Below are 19,957 nucleotides of genomic sequence, written 5' to 3'. Positions count from 1 at the left end.
TGCCTCTGGATCAACATTACCAGCAAAAGGAGGTAGACTAAATTTAATTTTAGCAAAAGGATCATTATTACCATGATTATTACCTTCCATACCGCGACGATTGAAGTTGAGGCGGCGACGTGCACCACCGTCAGCATACGCATCTTCATCACCAAAAGCATCCGTATCTTCATCATTAGCACGATAAGGTGGAGGGCGTTGCTCAAGCTGTTCAATGTGGGTGACCAGATTGTTCATGTTGCGCGTTAGCTTGGTCATAAGATTGCGTTGTTCAGTCATGAACGTTGTAAGCTCGCCCTTGGACACGCACTCATTGAAGTCCGTCGGAGTTCCTGCCATGGTTAAAAGATAGAAAAAGACAACACCAAAGTATTATCCCTATCAACTAAAAGGAAACAAGTGGTGGTGGTGGTGATGGTGGTGAAAGTGGAATGCAAAATCATAAGCGGCTTACCACCGTCTTGCCTGTATTCTTACCAACGCCAAACAGGAGCAAAACCAAAGTGGCGAAGCATTCTGTTGTTGAGCGTGGGTAACAGTTGCAAGATGAACCTGTGCTGACAGAAGAATATGTAGAGCTATGGGTAGGCACGCAATATGACAGCAAGGATTAGCAATTAATGAGTGCAGAGTAACGATTGTTCAATCCGGATCCAAAGTACAAATCACAGGTGCTGGCTAAGACGTGTCGAGACGTAGCGCAACAAGGTGAAAACAAAGGACGATCGAAAGAACTCACAGAGCAAGCAAATAGCCCGGACTTCTCCTTTTTTCCTGAATTTTTTTCCCGGATTTTTCCAAAAGGCACTAGTAGGAAACAAACTTTTTTTTCACTATTTTTTTATATACTTTTCTCTGAACAAGGATCACAAAAGATGCAACCACAAAAATTAGCACCTACAACTGAGGTGGGATGCGGTCTACAGAAATTCAGCACGTTCTCTGAAAAGCGTGCAAAAACTTTGACAATTTTTTTCTATATTTTCCTGATTTTTTGGCAATTCTGACGAAACCAAACAGGGCGTAGCCGAGTTTGGGTCGGCTCCAAATGGTGTCAAGAAGCTGCTGAAAAAATTTCAGATTTTTCTGATAAATGAGCGAAAAGTTATGCCTGTTTTACCGAAGGTATCTCAAGGTATGTTTTCCGGAAGGCACAACACGGCGGCGGCAGTTAGGGCAAAGCGTCCCTAAATTCTAACACCGATCACAGGATCGTCACTGTGACTAACAGCAATAGGTATTCGCCTGATGATGTAAGGAGGGCTGTGATGCAGGCAAAATAAGAGCGGCTGGCAACCTATCTAGGGTTTGCGCGGCGGCGAGAAGTTACACAAGGCGGCTAGCGGGGCAAGTCGAGTAATGTGGTGGCTTCGACTTGTTTGGGAACGGTGGATGGGATAGCGGCGGAAAAAAAATCACAGCAACGGGCGATTGAACTACGACCACGAACATAATCCTAAACCAGCAACAAGACTCGACCACGGACACAAACTCAACAACACAAATCTGAAACGAAATTGCAAAGGCACAAAGGGCGATAGGACAGCGGAAATTGAAATATTTTTGGGCTTTTTGTGGACTCTAGGTAATGAACAAATATGAATCTAAGGCAAACGAGATTATACCTCGCGGTAAACCTGAAATATCTGATACCAATTGATGAGTATAGGCCCGATCTTCCGAGAGGTAGCCGATAAGTTCGATTTCGTGGAGATCTCGACGTTGGCGATCCAGCTTCAAATCAGACGCGATTCGAACCCTGCAACCGTTACACCACTGCTCCGTTGGTTATCAACCAAGCACAACTTGATTGACCTCGCTAAGAAGGCTTTTCCTGCAAGCGAATCGAAGAGCACAAGCAAGAAGGTAAAACACGCAATCTGAAATTGCAAATATGAATGACGCGAATATCAATAGAGGATTCAAGAACTCGGTTCCAAAGGACTAATCGACATAGTGAAGGAGATCAAGAACGGGGGCTCTGGATCACTGTAAAAGGATTTGTCACCACAGTTACAATGAACGATTCAGTTTCTCGATGGAAAACTAAACTCTAAACAAAAACCCCAATTGTGTAGCAACGGCGGCGGCTGTGTTTATAGTCTAAGACTCGACCTAGGGTTGGGGACGGCCAGAGGTTGGGCGCCCACAACTTGGGCTTAAGGCCCGACACGATACATGGCCAAGTTGGCCCAAATAGGTGACGCAGCACCTTGCCGTGGTCACACAGAATGATCCACGGACCTTCTGGAGCTGGGACCAGATCCAAAACGACGGCATCGTCGTCCCCTTTCCAACGCATCCAAGAACGGCCCGTTTCGATGTCGTATGAGAAAGTTATGACCAAAACAGTGACGACATGTCTGCTGAATCCGAGGGCGACGTGGCAGCTGAGTTGAGAACGAATTGCAACTTGGGGAAGACCATGGCGTCGGTGTGTCCAGCATGGCGATGTCCTCATCAATTCCTCTATTGCTTTTATGGGTCGCTTGAAGGGCAAGCTTTACCTAGTTAACTTCAACAAAAGTAAAGCAATGCTTGAGACTTGTTTAGTGGTAAAATCTAGCATGGGTTAGTTATGGCATCGTCGACTAGCACGTTCTCTGATAAGAGTGAAGTGCAAGAGAAGGTGAAGACCTTCATTAAGAGCACAAACTGAGTTCGGGCTACCTATCAAGAAGGTGCGAAGCGACAATGGTACCGAATTCCACAACACCAATGTCGAAGAGTTTCTTGATGAGGGCATCAAGCATGAATTCTTGGCTCCATATACCCCTCAACAAAATGGGGTGGTTGAGAGGAAGAACAGAACTCTCATTGACATGGCAAGAACAATGCTTGATAAGTACAAGACTTCAGACAACTATTGGGCCAAAGCAGTCAACACCGCTTGTCATGCTATCAACCGCCTCTATCTTCATAAGTACTACAAGAAGACTTCATATGAGCTTCTAACCGGTAACAAACCCAAAGTGTGATACTTTAGAGTATTTGGGTGCAAATGTTTCATTCTTAACAAGAAGCCTTGAAGCTCTAAATTTGCACCTAAGATTGATGAAGGCTTTCTTCTTGGTTATGGTCTAAACGAGCATGCCTATCAGGTTTTCAATCTTTCTACCGGATATTATCTATATATACCCACCCCCTAACTCGTGCAAATTAATGATTAGCAAACAGGCGTTAATGTGGTGACCGGAACGATTCGGACGATCTTAGAGGAATTCCTTCACCATCATCGTCTGTTTGCTTTGAGAACCGCACTAAAGAAGATGTCGGAAGACGGGAGGATGAAGTCGAAAGCCCTACATTGACACATGAAAAATAATAGTCTCAGAACATGTAACCCACAAAGGAAGGAAGATTGAAAAGTTGGTATGATGAGAAATCCGTAACACCATCAGCCATGTCTTTTGTTTTATGTAGAAAAAAAGTTCCAGAAAGGATCGTAACAAAGCCACACATCTCAGTCACAATTTGTGTAGGATTTTGCCTGTCACAGTCCTGCACACAGATACAAAAATGGAACTAAGTGGTATCATCTGCTGAGTTCTATCAACTCCAGAAGTATTCACAGGCTATGCCTGAAGCTCAGGCTCATAGCATTTCTTATATGGTTTACTTTAATGCAATCCGAGGAAAACTCATAAATTTATATTTGAAATTGGATAGGAACACTGGCTGAATCACTATCTAGTGCCCTGCTCAAATTTCACAACCAAAGCATGAAGCTGAAAAGATAAGCTACAGCAATTGAAACACATACCTTGAACATGATGACACTTGCCAAGATAGTTAAAGATGTGAACATGGTATGATAAATGGGTGACACAAACTACTGTATTAAACATGTCAAGTGCCTGCATACAAGGAAAAGAAATCACCATCACCATTTGTTTTAGGAAAACATAATGCTTCATTGGTCAGGCAAGGCTGATGTCATGGTGAATCAATTGAACTTGGCTCTATATAGTGCTAACTAAAGCTTTAACCATCCAATCAGATCACCAATTTTACCAGAACATTCACACTTCATTTCCCTAAGGTATCAAATCTATCGGAGTTCCCAACATCTGGGGACTACTAGTCCTGCTGGACTAGAGAATAACAAGATAAATAATAAATGAATGTGTCATATGCCCTTATGCCAATCTCCTCTATTTTTGTCCAGTTAACTTCTAGAATCCTAGTCACCCTTGTATTATGCTGCTATGCTAGATCAAGGAAAGAAGAAAACAACAATTGGTTCAGATAGTAGAAATCAAAATACCCTTTTTAGCAAAAACAGCAGAGGTTTCAAAAATCAGAATACAGGCAAGGAGAAAAGAAGAAAATAACTGTACAATGTCTATACAGGAAAGGAATTCCAGAAGATAAGATTATACAAAGGAATTAATCCAAAACACAGGGAATACTTTAATTTCGCTTTAAAAAAAATCAGAATACCTTGTTCAAGTAATTCATTTGGGTAATGATACATATACATGAGATGACAACCAGAGTAAAAGCCCATGTATGTGGGTATATAAGCTGGTTCGTTCCTTAAAAGGTCAGCTTCAATGCTATGCCGAGAGCTTTCACGCTCATGACCTGCATAGTTAGGCCAACGACTTTGTAATAAAGCACACAACAGGAGATCATAAACGCATGCTATATCAGAAGAACGCATACCGAGATGGAACCAACAAGAGAGCAAACACCTATGTAGACCATGACATGTGTCTGCCCATAAAGTGGGACAAAGCGATAAACAAGTATGGCAGCTATAGCAATTACCACTGCTGCATAACACATGAAGGCTGAAAAACAACATCAAGTGATCATGACTTGGTGGTGTGGTGTAATTATTCAAGAAAAAAGTAGGCAATTAAGCAGATACAAAGCAATGGGCAATAGCAAATACCTGGTTCCGTAGCCAGATCCCACACTTCTGTCACCGACTCAATTTCATGCTCTGGTGGAGCATGAAGGACTATTGTGGTGGATCCCACAACACATAGGACACATCCAAGAATTCTGAATATGTGCAGCTTCTCCCGCAGCATTACATGTGCAAGCACAGCGCTGTAGAACAGAAGATAGCTCCAGATTAGTGATAAAATGAAAGGTTGCAGTAAGGCAATGCATACAGTTCTATGACTGAGAACTCATGCCTGATAATAATGATAAGAGCACCAAGAGGAGTGACCAAAATAGCCAGAGCAAATGCATAGGCTGCGAAATTTGCAACTTCTCCAACAATCACTGCAAAAGAATTTCCCAAAAGAGACAGTATGTCAATAAGCTATCTATCTATTAGAATGAAACAGAAGAAAAAGAAGAGGCAAGTGCTTACTTGTTATCATGCCAACCCACCAAAGAGGCTCATATAAATAAGAATAACCACCAACCCCTGTCATAACATGGAACATTCATACTGCAGTTTGCTAGTATAAGTGACATAGACAGACACCACAGGGAAAGAGTACAAAATGAGGCTGAAAATTGCGATACAAACTCCTGGAGGAGGGGGAGGGGGGGGGGGGGGGGGGGGGGGGGGGGGCGGGGATACAACATGACATAAGTCTTCTTGATTTTGGGCATAAGTCAGGTGTCATGTACGTGAGTATCAGACACTGAAACTTTTAAGTCAGATCACACGTTACTTACCTGCAATGCAATGCAACACTTACTTAACCAACAAAGTAGTTTGGTTGGGAAAGGTGTCACATTTTGGTGTAGCACAAATTCAGTAAGCTTTAGTCAGTTAATCACTGAAGCAGTTGAACTCCAACTGCAGCTGTTACATAAACATATAACAGATGGTGTGATTCACCTTCATTTCTGGTGGATCAGAAATAACAGATGGTCCACTGTAAGAGGTAGGAGTACACAATAACACAAGAATAAATAACTAGCCGATGGTCTCATCGAGTGAGTAATATAGTATACAGCAATACCATCTGCACGGCACAAAGAAATAGAAATGAGACTGTTTTCTGTCACATATAGACAGTTGTAACACTTGTCCAAGCACACAACACCCTACTACCATATGCTCAGGGGGCTAGCATCATGAGAGTATAAGCACCAGTAGGGGGAAAAATAAAACCCAGCAGATTACAACATGCTGCCACGTCGCAAGGCCACCTTGTTGATTCAGTCAGATCAGAGCTTACTAGATGCTACACCGAGATACTTGGAGTAGCGAGCTTGAGCGATGATTTTTCCAGATTTCTTCTTCAGTTCCACAACGGCCACCCCTACTGCCTTGCCAGCGCGCAGAACCTTCGCTTCGATATCAATCTCTTCCTGCACGAAACCAAGCATCTCATGCCTGTCAGTGTCAGCATCAGTCCCTAAATCCGAAAACACCATCGTCCATAACAAATCAACTTCCGAAGTGAAGACCGATTATTTACTCAATTAATAGTCCGCCTTGCTCGTCGTCCACGTACCAATAGAAAGAAGTAAAAGGGAAATAACTTGACACATTCTAGCTTTAGCACCAGAACACTGCTAATATGAAGTTGTGAATCGAGGAGGTGCGATCATGATTACACCTACAATGACGATTCGTAACAGAAATGTTTGAATCCACCCAGCTCATGATAGTTATGCTGCCAATACAAGAGAAACCGGAAAAACATGCTTATTCCCAAATCACAGTGGCGTGATGACATGGGTACATAACACAATCCTGCTTATTCACCGACATCGCCTACCAAGTGTGAATGCCAGAGCATGCTATTAGGCTCACTGGCTAACAGGCAGGACGAGGCATGTGTCTCGTTTCATCAAAGATTAGATGAGGCTCTTGTGTCGTGTTCATCTTGTTGCAGCCAATTATACCAATTGGGTAATTTGTCAAGCCTCAAGTGCCAGCCACTTATCCTATACTACATCCTAGTAATTTGTGGAGTAGTGAAAATTCCTCCAAGATTGTGCAACCAATGAACCAAGTATGGTCGTACAGATCATAGATGGCATACATATATATTTGCTTACTATATATATGCTGCGTCTGATACTGTAGTACTAGTATGTAGTAGTAGCAGCGGTAGTCAGTAAAGATGGGGAGCAGGGATCAAGGTTACTCACATCAGCAAAAGCAGCATCAAGGTAGGAGATGTTCATCTCAAGGGGCGAGCCCCTGGTGCGGAGACCGGCAGTGGCGAAGGCGGCGGAGGCAACCAAATCGACTAGGGAGGCGGTTGCACCGCCGTGCAGGAAGCCGCCCGAATTCTGCATCGAGAACCATTCAGTCTCAGGGATCAGGAATCAGAGAGAGCAGGAGATAGAAGGGGGCAAGGTGGCTGACGAGTAGTCTGGAGGGGACGGTGAAGTGGCAGAGGAGTGTGCCGGGCTGGAGGGCCTGGACGACGCGGATTCCCCTGAGGACGAAGGCGTCGTAGAACCCAGGGGGCAGGCTGGGCAGCTGCTCCGGCTCCGGCTCCGCCTCAGTCGTGGAGGTCACCTCCAGCAGCCGCCTCGCCGTCTCCAACGACTTGTTTTTTCCACCGGAATCGTAGGAGTCGGAGGCCATCGCAATTGGATTCCGGTCCCGTTCCTTCCCACCGGAATCGAGGAAGAGGACCCAAACCGCGAGAAAAGAGACGCTGGGCAGCTGCTCCGCCTCCACCTCTGCCTCAGTCGCAGGGGAAGGCCCAGCTAGTAGTCCAGGTAGGCCCAGGACTACCCTGGAATTTGTCCCCAAAAAGTTTTTACTAGGCCTTATCTAGATGCTACCAAAATTCCAAGTTTTTTCACTCTCTCTCCATCACATCAATTTTTAGCCGCTTGCATGGAGTATTAAATGTAGGTAAAAAAAATAACTAATTACATAGTTTAGTTGGAAATTACGAGATGAATCTTTTGAGCGTCCACGATTGGATAATATTTATCAAATAAGACGAAAATAGTACTATTCATCGAGTTGAAATTTTTTCAGCATCTAAACGAGGGCCTAGTCTGCAGAGCCCAAGAAAATTTGGCCCAAACGCCCTCCTTTCAGTTTCACCCCGTCACTCTCGTCTCCCAGGCGGAAGCGACCCCCGTCCCCCGGACCCCGACGCGACTGCGCGAGCGACCGGCCCCCGCCACCCCCGCCCCCGCCCCCGCCCGGCCGCCCTTGCCCGCACCACGCCCGTGGCCTCGCCGGCTCTGCGCCTCCGCCAGTCCGCAGGCGGCCGGCGCCGGGCACGTCAAGCCGCCGCCCGCTAGCGCCCACGGCGGCCGGCCAGTGCGCGCTGCCCCACGGCTGGCCCCTGCCCCCCGCTGGCCGGTGGCCTGGTGGCTGAACTGGTCAGTGCTTCTGTTCCCAATTCCCTGATCTGTTCGTGCAAAGTTTATCTGATTTGAGGTAGAAGATGGGCGGGTGTCATTTATCGAGCAATGTCTTTTCAAGTCCGGCACCAATTGCTATCGGTAGTACGAAGCTGAGATGCAAAGCAGAAAGGATCAAGCTGTAGTCACAATCAACTCCTGGAATGAGATACTGCGAATTAGTTTCACTATTGCTGAAAACAGCATACGGAAACTGAAAGCAGCACCAAGATACATTTTGCACTGATCCATGATTTGCTTTCTACTGGAAAAGCAGCATCCATTTATTTTAGTGGCCTTTCTGTATAGTAGTTAAAAGACTGAAAAAGTTGACGGTTTCTAGTTCATGCTAAACTACAACAAATGGTCCAAAAAGGAATTGTCAAAGAGTGGTAAGCAAACAGACAATGTTGCATACGATATTAGATATTATCCTATAAATGTAGACCATCATAAAAGCATCCAATATGCAACGGAAAATATCAGACATATCATACCGGTTAAATGTGTTATCGTAATTTGGTTAATTTATAGCCATATTTACTGAACTTTTCTTAAGATTTTATGGTATTGCACATGAACTTTTCTTAGTTCCTGCCGGCGGCGATGACTGATGAGATGAGGATGGCTGCCGTCTTCGGCGAGGCCAAGCCAGAGAAATCCGACAACGAAGCCGATGCTCTCCCGTGCCAACCTGTGCTCTTCCGCGCCTACTCCCACTCCCACTCCCAGAGTGGCCTCCACGTCGTCGCCACCGACCTCCACTCCCTCGCCTGGCATAGCTCCCTCGACCTCGACGGCCTCCGCGACCTCGTACGTTGCGTTGTGTGCACCCCCCCCCCCCCCCCCCCCCCCCCTCCCCTCCCTCTCTCTCTCACTCCATTGCAATCCGCTGATGTTTGCGTATTGTGTTGCTCGATCAGTCGATGGTTGCGTCGCGCTATGCCGCCTCCGAATTCAAATCTAAATCTGAAGCAAGATGACGTTGGCATCACTGGCTCCTGGTCCGACTTCCTCGACTACCTCAATTCTTCCTTGTCTTCCGGCCATGTCAGGCTCCTCTTCCCTGACACCGCCCGAGGTACTCAGTTCATATCTTCTACATCGTACTCCTACACTTCACTACCCTGCCTGGCTGAATGCCAGAAAACCTGAACGCCTTCGCCTACCTGTACACGAACACGATGTCGTATGCAGGTCCTGATACCGCTGAGCTTGTGGCTACCAAGGTGAAGGGACTACCTCGCATCACTATCTCTCTCGATAGAGTTGCTGCATCTGCGCTTAAAGATGTCATTGCTGATTTCTCCCTTGCGCTCTATGAATCTTACAAGACCAAGCAGGAACATGCATCCAGAGGTGGTTCTTTTGGCTTGTTGCTTATTCTTCTTTATTCCTAATTGTTTCCTTTTCAATATCTTCATTCTTAACCGCAAAGAGGAAATTTTAATTTATTTATCACCTTTGTGCCAAATTCTGTTTTCCTTCTTTTGCAGAAGACCAAGTGTCACAGCTCATGCAAAGTCTAGCCTCTGAAAGAGTAGGTTATCCACCATTACCTGCTATATATATTAGTACGAACTTGGTACTGGTGCTCTTGCTTATGCTGCTGCTTGATGAATAAAGTTGGGTACACAGTGTCTTAAGATAGCTTACTCATTTGACATACATATTTGCCTGTCAGAATGTCAAGCAATTTTGCAGTCTACTCTGGGTTGCCATAGAATGTTAAAGCAGTTTTTGGCAGCCTAAAAACTAGCGCATGGCTGTTTATAATGTATATAAATGCTTATATTCAGTGCTCCATTCTTTTCGTAAAATGCTTCTGAGTCATGAAATTAAGTTCCAACACGTTGGTTTCATGTGTTAGCCTAACGTTATAACATAGTATTAGATATCATTTCCTTTTTCTCACTTTTGAGAGAACCATTGGGTTTCATTGTGATCTAATACAGCAAAACACTTCATTACTATGCAGTTTTCTGGGTTCAATATTTGGGTATTTAGAATGCATTACGGTGATGTTTGTAGCCCCTGGATGCATTTATTGTTGTATTTTACAGGAAAAAAACGAAGTAATGCAAAAGCAACTTGAAGCCCTTTCATTCCTCGACAAAAGAAAGGCTACAAAGCCAAAGCTGGTGACTGATCAGGTTCCAAGTGTATCGAGTGCACCTCCAAGCTCCGATCAAATTATTGTTCCTGTGCAGAAGCAAACACCAGGTTACATGGCTTCTTCTTCTTCTTCTTTTTTTGTATTGTAAACTACATGGCTTCTTCTTGATGCATACTTGCAAGTAAGAAAGAATCAAAACTGTGTCAGCTTACGGATTTGCAAACCTGCAGTGGCTTTTCCTAGCAAAGTTCCTCCTGCGAAAGCTATGAAGCGATTGGCCCCTGTGTCTCGGAGGTTGTACACAACCATTAAAGACTACTTCTATGTGAGTTGAAGTTAAATTCATATCTGATATCCTGCTGGTACTGATGTTTTCTGTTATTCTTTTATTAGGGCAAGAGTACGAGGAGCTTTGTTGCAAGATACTGAAGAAAATGATGATGATAGTAGTTAGATATTGCTGATTTATCGGCATCTATAGACTCTTTGGCATGTAAACCTATTACATTTAGGTGAGACTTAGTTTTGTGGCTGCTTGACTTATGTCAAACTTGTGGAATTAAAGTACATGCAGCTCATGGTGTAGAAAAGGTATGAGACTAAGTTCCTAAAAGAAAGGATTGTTTTTGTAGCATATTGTGTTTTTGTAGCATATTGTGTCTTTGAAACTTGTCTGTTTGCTCTGGATGATCTTAGGGTGCTTATCAATATGCATCTATAACTGTTTCAGTAAAGTTATCTTCTATTTTTTTAATTGAAATCGTGTATTGTTGATGATGAACTTTATTAAAAAATAGCATACATAACTTATTTACATAACACTCTTTACGTAACCTGCAGCATGAACAAGTTGAGCAGCCGTTTTGCCATGTTAGCAACTTGGCACAGCTATGAACGGAATATAACTTTGAACTATGTACAAATGAAGGTCGTGTACAAGCACCCCTCCCTATTGATTGATCCCCAGCCTCAAGTTTCCTACATGCAGAAGTGTCCACTGGCTGCCAGTTTTGCCTTGAATTGAAGAGTGGATTGTAGCTCATTGATTTCCTGCAAATTTGTGTTTCGTCCTGCACTTGCATGAATTGAAGAGTGGATTGCAGCTTATTGATTTCCTGTAAGTTTGTGTTTCGCCTTGTACTTGCTTGAATTGAAGAATGGATAGCAGCTCATTGGTTTCCTGCAAATTTGTATATCAGCTGCTTATATGCTTATAAAGATGAAAAAGATGTGTTTCCTTTTTTTTACTTGCAGGTATGGCATTCCCCCGGTGGTGTTATTATGCATGCATTGTTTCTGATGGAATGACCAGATGGTTAGACAAGAATATGGTGGCCATGATTTTAGTTAGACAAGAATAGAAGGTGAGAGAATGCAGCTTAATTCAACCTTTTAGTACTGTCGTGGTAGCCATTGCTGTGTGTGTCATTTTCCATAGAACGAGAACGACCATGGTTGGCTGGCGCACTCTTTTTTCGCAGCACAGATACAGTCGTTGAGCTACTGGAGAAGCTCTTGTTCCTCCTCCCAGCACCAGAAGAAGAAGCAGCTGCTCTGGATGGCGAGGGCATGAAGAAGCTCTTGTTCCTCCTCCCACTACCAGAAGAAGCAGCAGCTGCTCTGGATGGTGAGGGCATGAAGAGCTTAATGATGAAGCTGCTTGCTCCCTCCATAGAGATAGAGGGGGTACTCTTGTGCCGGCATGGCAAACTCCTTGTGGGTGTGGCCCTAGGAGGAGGAGGCAGTGACAGCTCTGTGATGTCTCGCAGCGACAGTTCATAGGCTTCCTCGGGCAGATTGTCCGCCACTCGAAGCATCATCTCGTGGTGGTACCTGTTGATCACCTCTGCCTCTGCGTCATCCATCCACAGCCGCTTATTAGAGTAGCAGTTGGCGGTCTTGGATTGTTGGATCCAGGATTCGTAGTCGAAGTCGAGTGCGTCCTCATGGGTCTCTGATGAGAATGAGACTGGGCTTGCGAAGGTGAAGGGAGGAGGAGAGGCAGCAGATGTAGAAGCCATAGTGAAATGTATGTTTTGGGTGACTGCTTACAAACTTTACTAGCCTCATGTCTTTACTTATACTCTTGTACGTATGTACTACCTGTTACTCAACGCAGATTGATTGGTTGGTTGAGGAGAAGGTGATCGAGTCGTATGGTAACAATGGAAATCCAGCACAGCAGGCCATGGCAATTGCCAAGTAAGACCGCCTACTTTCTTTGAATCGGATATACGGAATGGATTAACTTTGTTTGATCAAAGAGCTAAAGTCCTGCTGCTTGCTAGTGGCGGCTCAAATTGCCAGGCATGTACGGCACGGCGAGCAGCCAACTCACTACCAACAGACAGAACTAATTAAACAAAATCACCATGAAGTTGCCCATCGCACGCAGTAATATAATTGTGTTACACACTGGAGGAGGCCGTGAAGCTGCTGGAAGACCTGGTGTCACGCATCGAGCCCGTGTCGCGCTCGCGCAGCCACGCCACGAGCCTCGCCCGGAGCAGCGTGGGGCGGCGGCGCTGCTGTCCAGGGACCGGGAGAAGGGCGTCAAGGCCCTGCACGACGCCGTGGGTGCGGACACCAGACGGTTTGTCCAGTCGCAGGGGCCTGAGTTCCACTTGGTCGCTCATGTCGTCGAAGCTGTGCAGAAGCAGCATGGCAACGCCGCCGCAAATACAAGGTCGTAGATGCTGTGCAGGAGGAACTAGCAAGTAACTCTTCAGGAGACACTGCTGCATAGCGTAGTGGCACTAGAAGGTGCTAAAGAATTTTGAGATATTAACGAGGCACGAAAAGAATTATCATATCACTTATAAGAATTATGAATTATTCGATTGTTTCTCTTGAGTATGTATAAGAAAGTGCACATTAGATTATATCTGCTCTTGCAGAAAAGGACAATTTCATTGAAAGCTGCAAACAAAATTAGTAATAAGATGAGCTTAATTAGTGGCATGTTTAAGAAAGGATACAACATGCCATGTGACTGAAGAGATATTATCACAAAATTGAGTATCATTACAATTGAGTTGTGGTATTTTTCGAGTAACAATGACACCAAACGGTGATGCCAAGCACGTTGATTAAATGATGTGTTGCGAAAGAAAGAATGCTAGATCAAATTATTAAGTTTGAGAAAATAAGAACTAAGTTGATGCTACCATATTTGCTTTGAGGCTTAGCATTATCCCATTTATAAACACGCAAGTCAGAGTCTCTAACTTGATTCATGGGTCATATAATTAACTCCTAATAAGTAATAAGCATTCTAACAAGGTATTGCAGTGAACTATGAGTGATGAGGTCCTAGCAGTGATTAAATACTGCTGACGACGCATTTGTTTGTTCTTGCTGTGGCACCAAGTGTGAACATAAGTTTGAAGCTAACATAAATATTGTTAGCCGCTCGATCAAGTGGAAAAATATTAGAATGTGATCTCAGCCAATATATTAAATTGGTAATAATTACTAGGTCCACCAAATAATGTCTATTTTATTATATTATATAACCCTTTGATGTAGTCGGCGCTATCTCTAAGTCTTCTAGGGTTCGGCCCATAGGCCTGCAGTGCATATAAATAGGGGGTGACGCCTCAAGCGTTCCCCTGACGTTTGTCCACCGAGAACCGATCTATCCGGCGCTTAGGGTCTGGAAGACCGTCAACCCAACATCCCTATCAAGTTCTTTACCATCTAGGACCGTCAGGCCCCAATCTAGTGAAGATTAAGAGTCACTTCATCTACCTCAATCCCTACATCAAGTACGGAGACACAGATAGCATCTATAGACTCTCATTACTATGGAAGATCTAATTTTCGCATAAGTTTTAGTTAGTGATAGGTTTAGGGCTTGCTTGGTAGCGCTTATGAAGCGCTTCACAAAGCTGAAAAGCAGCTTCACCAACCAAATGAGCCTGTGACCGTCTGCTTGCCCCATGAAGCTCCGGTTTTTTTCGCTGAGAGAAGAGGAGAGAGAGAGGGAAGAAGCAAAAAATTGTAGCTTGCACCGGCTTCGTCTGAGCAGGTGGGTCCCAATGGGGCCATGGGCAGATTTGTCCCTGCCGACGAGTGGCCGGGTCGTGGGGCCGGTGCCGATGCGGAGGCGGGCACGCAGTCTCAGTGGAGAGCTCGCGGGGCGGGCGCAGAGGCCGGTGCGGAGGTGGAGAGCTCACGGACACTGGGGCTTGGCTCAGGGCGGGCCGACGTGGGTGAGGCTGCCATTGAGCGCGTGGCCGCCGGAGCTCGCCTCGGGCGGGCCGCGAGCAAGGCCGCCGGTGAGCACGTGCTTGCGGAGCCTCGACTTGGGGTGGGGGCGGCACACGCGTACGATGGCTGCGCATCAAAGAAGAAGGCTTTGGAGAGAGGGAAGAGAATGGAGGCTTTTACGTGTATGCCATTAAGAAAGTTTGTAATTACACAGAAGTCATTAAAAAGGTGACCGCACACAGGTGCCACTGCTCTAAACTTCTTTGCCTTACATGTCATTGCGTCCTTGTTCTGCGCTAACTGTGGGTAACGGAGGGGAAAAAGACAAGCATGCCCTCAGGAAGAAAGATGCAATGTGATGGTGCTTTGGCGCCAATCTGTTGGGCCTTTGGCGCCAAAAAGTCTCCTGGGTGGCTCCTATAAATGAGGTCTCTCCCCCATTCAGTTCTCTCTCCAATCAGTTCCCTCTCTATCGTTCTCTCTCTTCTTCATGGTCTGTGCTGCCATGTTTGAAGCTTCAAGCGCCCTTATGAGTAGAGGGGAGTAAGGCGGGTCCTTTGCCCCAACTGCGGTGTGCTTGCCAATCGGTTCACATCGATGACCACCAGCAACATGCACCATGTCTTCCACAAGTGTCCCTACTTTTCAGTTTGTGTTGCTAACTTGCTATTTATTTGGCTCTAGAATGTTGGTTTCTGCTGTTTGGTTCATAATCTAGTGTTGCTTTGGTTTTCAGGCTGGATGTTGTTAGTACTATCAGTGGGAGGATGAAATGGGGGAGACTAGTATACAGAAAGTGGCTCCTACAGCAACTTTGTCTCTTGTTCCTCTTCAGGCAGTGCCAGCAGCAGCTGCTATCCCTACTTCCACTCTAATGGCTCTCATCCAGAAAGGTGGTCAGGCTGGTGGAGTAGTAGTGCAAGATAGGGTTATGCAGCAGCTCAGATGGATTGAGAAGCTGGTCTTTGTTGCCATATTCCTTGCCTTGTATGCAATTATGAAGTAGGGTCCTATGTATGTGTGTGTGTCACTGTGTTTGTATGCTTGAATCAATGAATGAATGAGTCAATGATGGATGGATGATTGCAGTCCAGAAATATAAAATTCTCATATTGTTCATTCACCAACATGCAAACCTTAATACATTACAAACATAAGTAGTGCTCATGGTTCAGATTGTTCACCAACATGCAAACTATAAACCACAATTTCATCTAACACTAGTAGTTTGTCCAGAGCAAGTACCATAAACTACATGTCCTGATCATGCAAAATATTACAGCTCCATTACATCAGCATTTTATAGCACAAAAGCCAAGGTGTTCTCTAGGAGTACAGCATGGGGGAGTCACCTTTGTTCATTCCAGTAGTAGTTGCTTCTTGCTTCTAGTATTTGCCGTTGGGCTGGAAGGGTCACCTAGAGCCTTGGTGCTTGTTCCCCTATCTAGAGTGGCATACGTTTCTTTCCTTAGTGTAAGCTTCTTCTTCAATCCAATCTTCCTCCTTGGTGTATGAAATGTAGCAGTTGAAGCTTCCTGTGGCTCATGCTGAACTGCAGCATCTTCATTATAAGGGGCAAGGTGCACAATTTGAATAGGAATTGGTTCATTGGATCCAGTTTCAAACCTTGTGGTACATGAAACATGAAGTTTAGTTTGGGCTATTGAAAGGTCCTTGTGTGGTTTTAGTAATTGAGTGACAACCCTAGGTGGACTAATTGTGTTTATGTGAGATACACAGATGATTAGTCCACAGGAACATGTGTGTGAGCAATATATGCCATGATGGTGAAAATGGCTTGGAGATGTTGCAAAGCTCACACATGTGATGATGAAGGAGCTCATTGCAAATGAGACATGACATTGAGTCATGTGATCAAGGTGGAGAAGATCAAGACATGACTTGGCTTGATGGACCGGTTGCAAGCGTGAAGGGCAAGTTGGAGGCTTTGGAGCGATGGACCGCGTGGCGGTGAAGCTTGAGCAAGACTTGGCACCGATGAACGAAGGCAACGGTGAAAAGCAAGTGAGCTCAAGATCGATGAACCAACAAGATCACGTGGTGATATGAAGTGGATCATATCATTGTTGATCGTGTTGGTGCATGTATTGCATCGACATTGGAGGAGATGGAATGGAATGCGCAAGGCAAAGGTACAACCTAGGGCATTTCATTTCACTGGTTATAGGTGTGTGGAGAAGTTGATGACCAGGTTTAGAATAAATGGTCATACTATCAAGAGGGGCAAACTTGTTTGTATATCGGTCATCTAGTGCCACTCGAGTGATCTAACTTTGCATCGTCGCTAGGATTGAGTGGCGTGGCAAGTTGAGTGGCTAATCCTTTGGAAAATGATTGTGAAAATGCTAACACACTTACACACTGTGATGCACACTTGGTGGTGTTGGCACATTTACAAAGGAGATGAAGTTGGAGTTGATGTGGATCAACTCAGTGGTGAAATGGAGGCGAGAAGGGTTTGAAACTCCACCGGCAGAGTGTCCACCCGTAGAGTGCGGACAGTCCGATGGTGCCACCGGTGCCCTATACAAAAAAGATAGGGTCTCACAGAGTGGACCGGACGCTGGTCACATGGTGACCGGACGCTGGGGTCCTACGTCCGGTTAGTGGCGGCAGAGAGCGTGCAGGCGTCGATCTTCGACCGGACACTAGCACTGAAAGTGACCGGACGCTGGCAGGGTGTGTCCGGTTAGGCTGACATACGGTGACATAGGCAACGCGGAGAAGGTGGAGAATGACTGGACGCTGATGCTGCGTCTGATTGTGACCGACCGGATGCATGACTGGTACCTTACTAGAAATGACCGAACGCTAGGGTTGCTGCGTCTGGTCAGTTTGAGCAGCTGCGTCTGGTCGCAACTTGATCGTTGAGATCGAGCGATCAACGTTTGAAGTAGGGGACACGTGGCATGCATCGCATGACCGGACGCTGGGGTCCAGCGTCCGGTCGATCTGACCGGAGCGTCCGGTCATCCCGAGTTTTGCCCAGTGAAGGGGTAACGGCTAGTTTAGCCCGTGGGGCTATAAATAGAAGGGGTCTCGGCCTTGAGCCGATAGTTGAGCACACTAGAGCCTTGGTGGCTTGTGTAGTAGTGCTTGGGAGTCCTCCATCTCACATATGCTTGATAGTGATCATGCGATTGTGTGAGAGAGCGATTCTAGTGCGATTGCATCGTGAGGTTGCATCGAGTGGCACTAGGTGATCGAGTTGCAAGCCGGTGATACTTGTTACTCTTAGAGGTTGCCACCTCCTAGACGGCTTGGTGGTGGTCTCCGTTGAAGCCTACAAGAAGCTTGTGTGGTGCTCCGGAGAAGAGGAGCCACGAAGAGCAACTCTAGTAAAGTGTCATTGAGCTACCCTTACTTTTGGGGTAGGTTCTTACGGTGCTCGACGTGCGGGCTTGGCGGGTGATGCCAATTAGCCACCAAATGACTAAGTGAGCGGTCGACACAATGGGGACTAGCGTGTTGGTAAGCACGTGAACCTCGGGAGAAAAATCACCGTGTCAACCTTGTTCTTCCCGTTGGTTTGCATCCTCGTTACACAAGCTTGTAATTACTCTCATATACATTGTGCTTGTGTAGTTGCTCTTGTAATTAGTTAGCTTATGTAGCTTACTAGTTACCTTCTTGCTTGTGTAGCATAGAAGTAGCTCCCTTGCATGGCTAATTTGGTTTGTGTAACCTTGTTAGTCACATTGCTTAGTTTGTGTAGCTAAGTAATTGCGCTTTGCAATTTGGCATTGGTTGCCTTATTATTGAGCATTGCTAGTAAGCTTAGGTAGCTTTGTGCTTTTGCTTACTAGTTTGTGTAGGAGCTCTCTTGTTACTTAAAGTACTAGGGGCATAGGTTTGTATGACCTTGCTTCTAGAATTGGTTAGGTGAGCTCTAGCTAGCCCAGCACCTTTGTTGCTTAATTAGTATCTTTGGAAGGTGCTAGAGAACATAGATAGAGTGGTGTAGTCTTGGCTAGACCGATAGTTTTAATTCCGCACTTGTTACGGTTAGCCGACGCGATTAATTTTAGAAAGGACTATTCACCCCCCTCTAGTCCGCCATCTCGACCTTACAAGTGGTATCAGAGCTAGGTCTCTCATTTATGGTCTTCACCGACCTAAGAGGATGGTGTCTAGTGGGCTAGATGTTTGTGAGACACGCATTTTTTATGGCACAAACTTTGCACTTTGGAAAAATCATATGCTTGATCATTTTCGTGCAAAGGGACCTAACTTTTGGTGGACTATCACTAGTGGTCTCACTCATATCTTGGATCATAGAAATCTCACCAAAGCTCAAAGAGTTTTTTATGAACTTGATGCACATGCTTGTTGTTTTCTAATGGATGCTTTGAGTTTTGATTTGATGAAACAAGTAAACATCACGGGAACCGCTCGTGAGATATGAGAGTCCATCAAGGGCACCTTCAGTGATTCCTCCACATGGGATGATGGCAAATTCAAGGAGGATGAGCCTAAGAAGGAGGCGCATGAGTGTGTCGAGCATGATCACAATTTGGTGATTGTGAAAGATTGCTCCACCTCATGGTCAAATGATGATGATGATGATCGGTTCACTACAAGTTCACTTGACAAGGTTGATGATGATACCACAAGTGTTACAAATGATGATGCTACCCCATGCACACTTGATGGTGATGTTGGTTCATGCTCAAGCCATGATGATGATGCTACTACAAGCTCTCCAACTACACCATATTGTCTCATGTCACAAGGTGACACCAAGGTATCAAATAATAATATGGTTGATCATGTTGATTCATATGATGAGCTTATTAGTAGACTTGCTAGCATGACCATGTCTTTAGAAAATAAGAAAGCTAAAACATTGAAATTGGAAAACAAAAACTCATTTCTAAAGAACTATCGTGAAGAACATAAAAAATTACAGGCCATACCTCAGTGGCAGCGTCCCTGCCTAGGAGCTACCTCGACTGTGTGAGAAGATCTGGAGCTCCATGCTCTTCTGCTGAGCATATATGGGTGCGACACCCTTGAGGTACCCGTTGCGCTCGCCGAAGTCGGGGCCCCTGTGGTGGTGGTTATGTCTGGCGGCATGTGCCGTTGCCTTTCCTTTGGCGTCAGGCGATGTCGTCGAGCGGTCATAGTAGTATTTGGAGTAGAATTAGTTAGAAAATGGAACAGTTGAGTTCATGGGTGAGCCCCCATATGAACAGTTTTTTGTATCAATGAATACATCAGCTCTATTTTTATGATAGAACCACTATCCATTCCTTATTTTTATCCTAGCAACATGACTTTGTTTTTATCCTTTCTTTTTTGCACCTA

General features: G+C 45.3%; 2 protein-coding genes and 1 pseudogene across 2 annotated transcripts; 1 reads left to right on the top strand and 2 right to left on the bottom strand.

Annotated features, from left to right (window-relative positions):
- Positions 1-2,110: 2,110 nt before the first annotated feature.
- Positions 2,111-5,469, bottom strand: LOC136518815 (probable magnesium transporter NIPA4; annotated as a pseudogene).
- A 396-nt stretch (positions 5,470-5,865) lies between these two features.
- Positions 5,866-7,636, bottom strand: LOC136518816 (uncharacterized). The gene is made up of 3 exons (XM_066512503.1): positions 7,298-7,636; positions 7,078-7,221; positions 5,866-6,288 (listed from the first exon to the last, which is right to left on the bottom strand). Exons 1-3 carry the CDS (start codon positions 7,520-7,522, stop codon positions 6,145-6,147), a joined length of 513 nt encoding a protein of 170 aa, XP_066368600.1. The 5' UTR covers positions 7,523-7,636; the 3' UTR covers positions 5,866-6,144.
- Positions 7,594-12,648, top strand: LOC136518817 (uncharacterized). Its single transcript, XM_066512504.1, has 11 exons — positions 7,594-7,707; positions 7,947-8,280; positions 8,893-9,114; positions 9,277-9,382; positions 9,499-9,663; positions 9,798-9,841; positions 10,365-10,524; positions 10,648-10,711; positions 10,811-11,008; positions 11,258-11,534; positions 11,672-12,648. The coding sequence occupies exons 3-9, from the start codon at positions 8,908-8,910 to the stop codon at positions 10,869-10,871; spliced, it is 807 nt and encodes a 268-aa protein (XP_066368601.1). The 5' UTR covers positions 7,594-7,707; positions 7,947-8,280; positions 8,893-8,907; the 3' UTR covers positions 10,872-11,008; positions 11,258-11,534; positions 11,672-12,648.
- The last annotated feature ends 7,309 nt before the right edge of the window (positions 12,649-19,957 follow it).

This window comes from Miscanthus floridulus, chromosome 17 (genome assembly GCF_019320115.1).
Source record: "Miscanthus floridulus cultivar M001 chromosome 17, ASM1932011v1, whole genome shotgun sequence".
NCBI lineage: Eukaryota > Viridiplantae > Streptophyta > Magnoliopsida > Poales > Poaceae > Miscanthus > Miscanthus floridulus.
The sequence above is the reverse complement of the archived record's forward strand: the minus strand, read 5'-3'. Positions and strand labels throughout refer to the sequence as shown.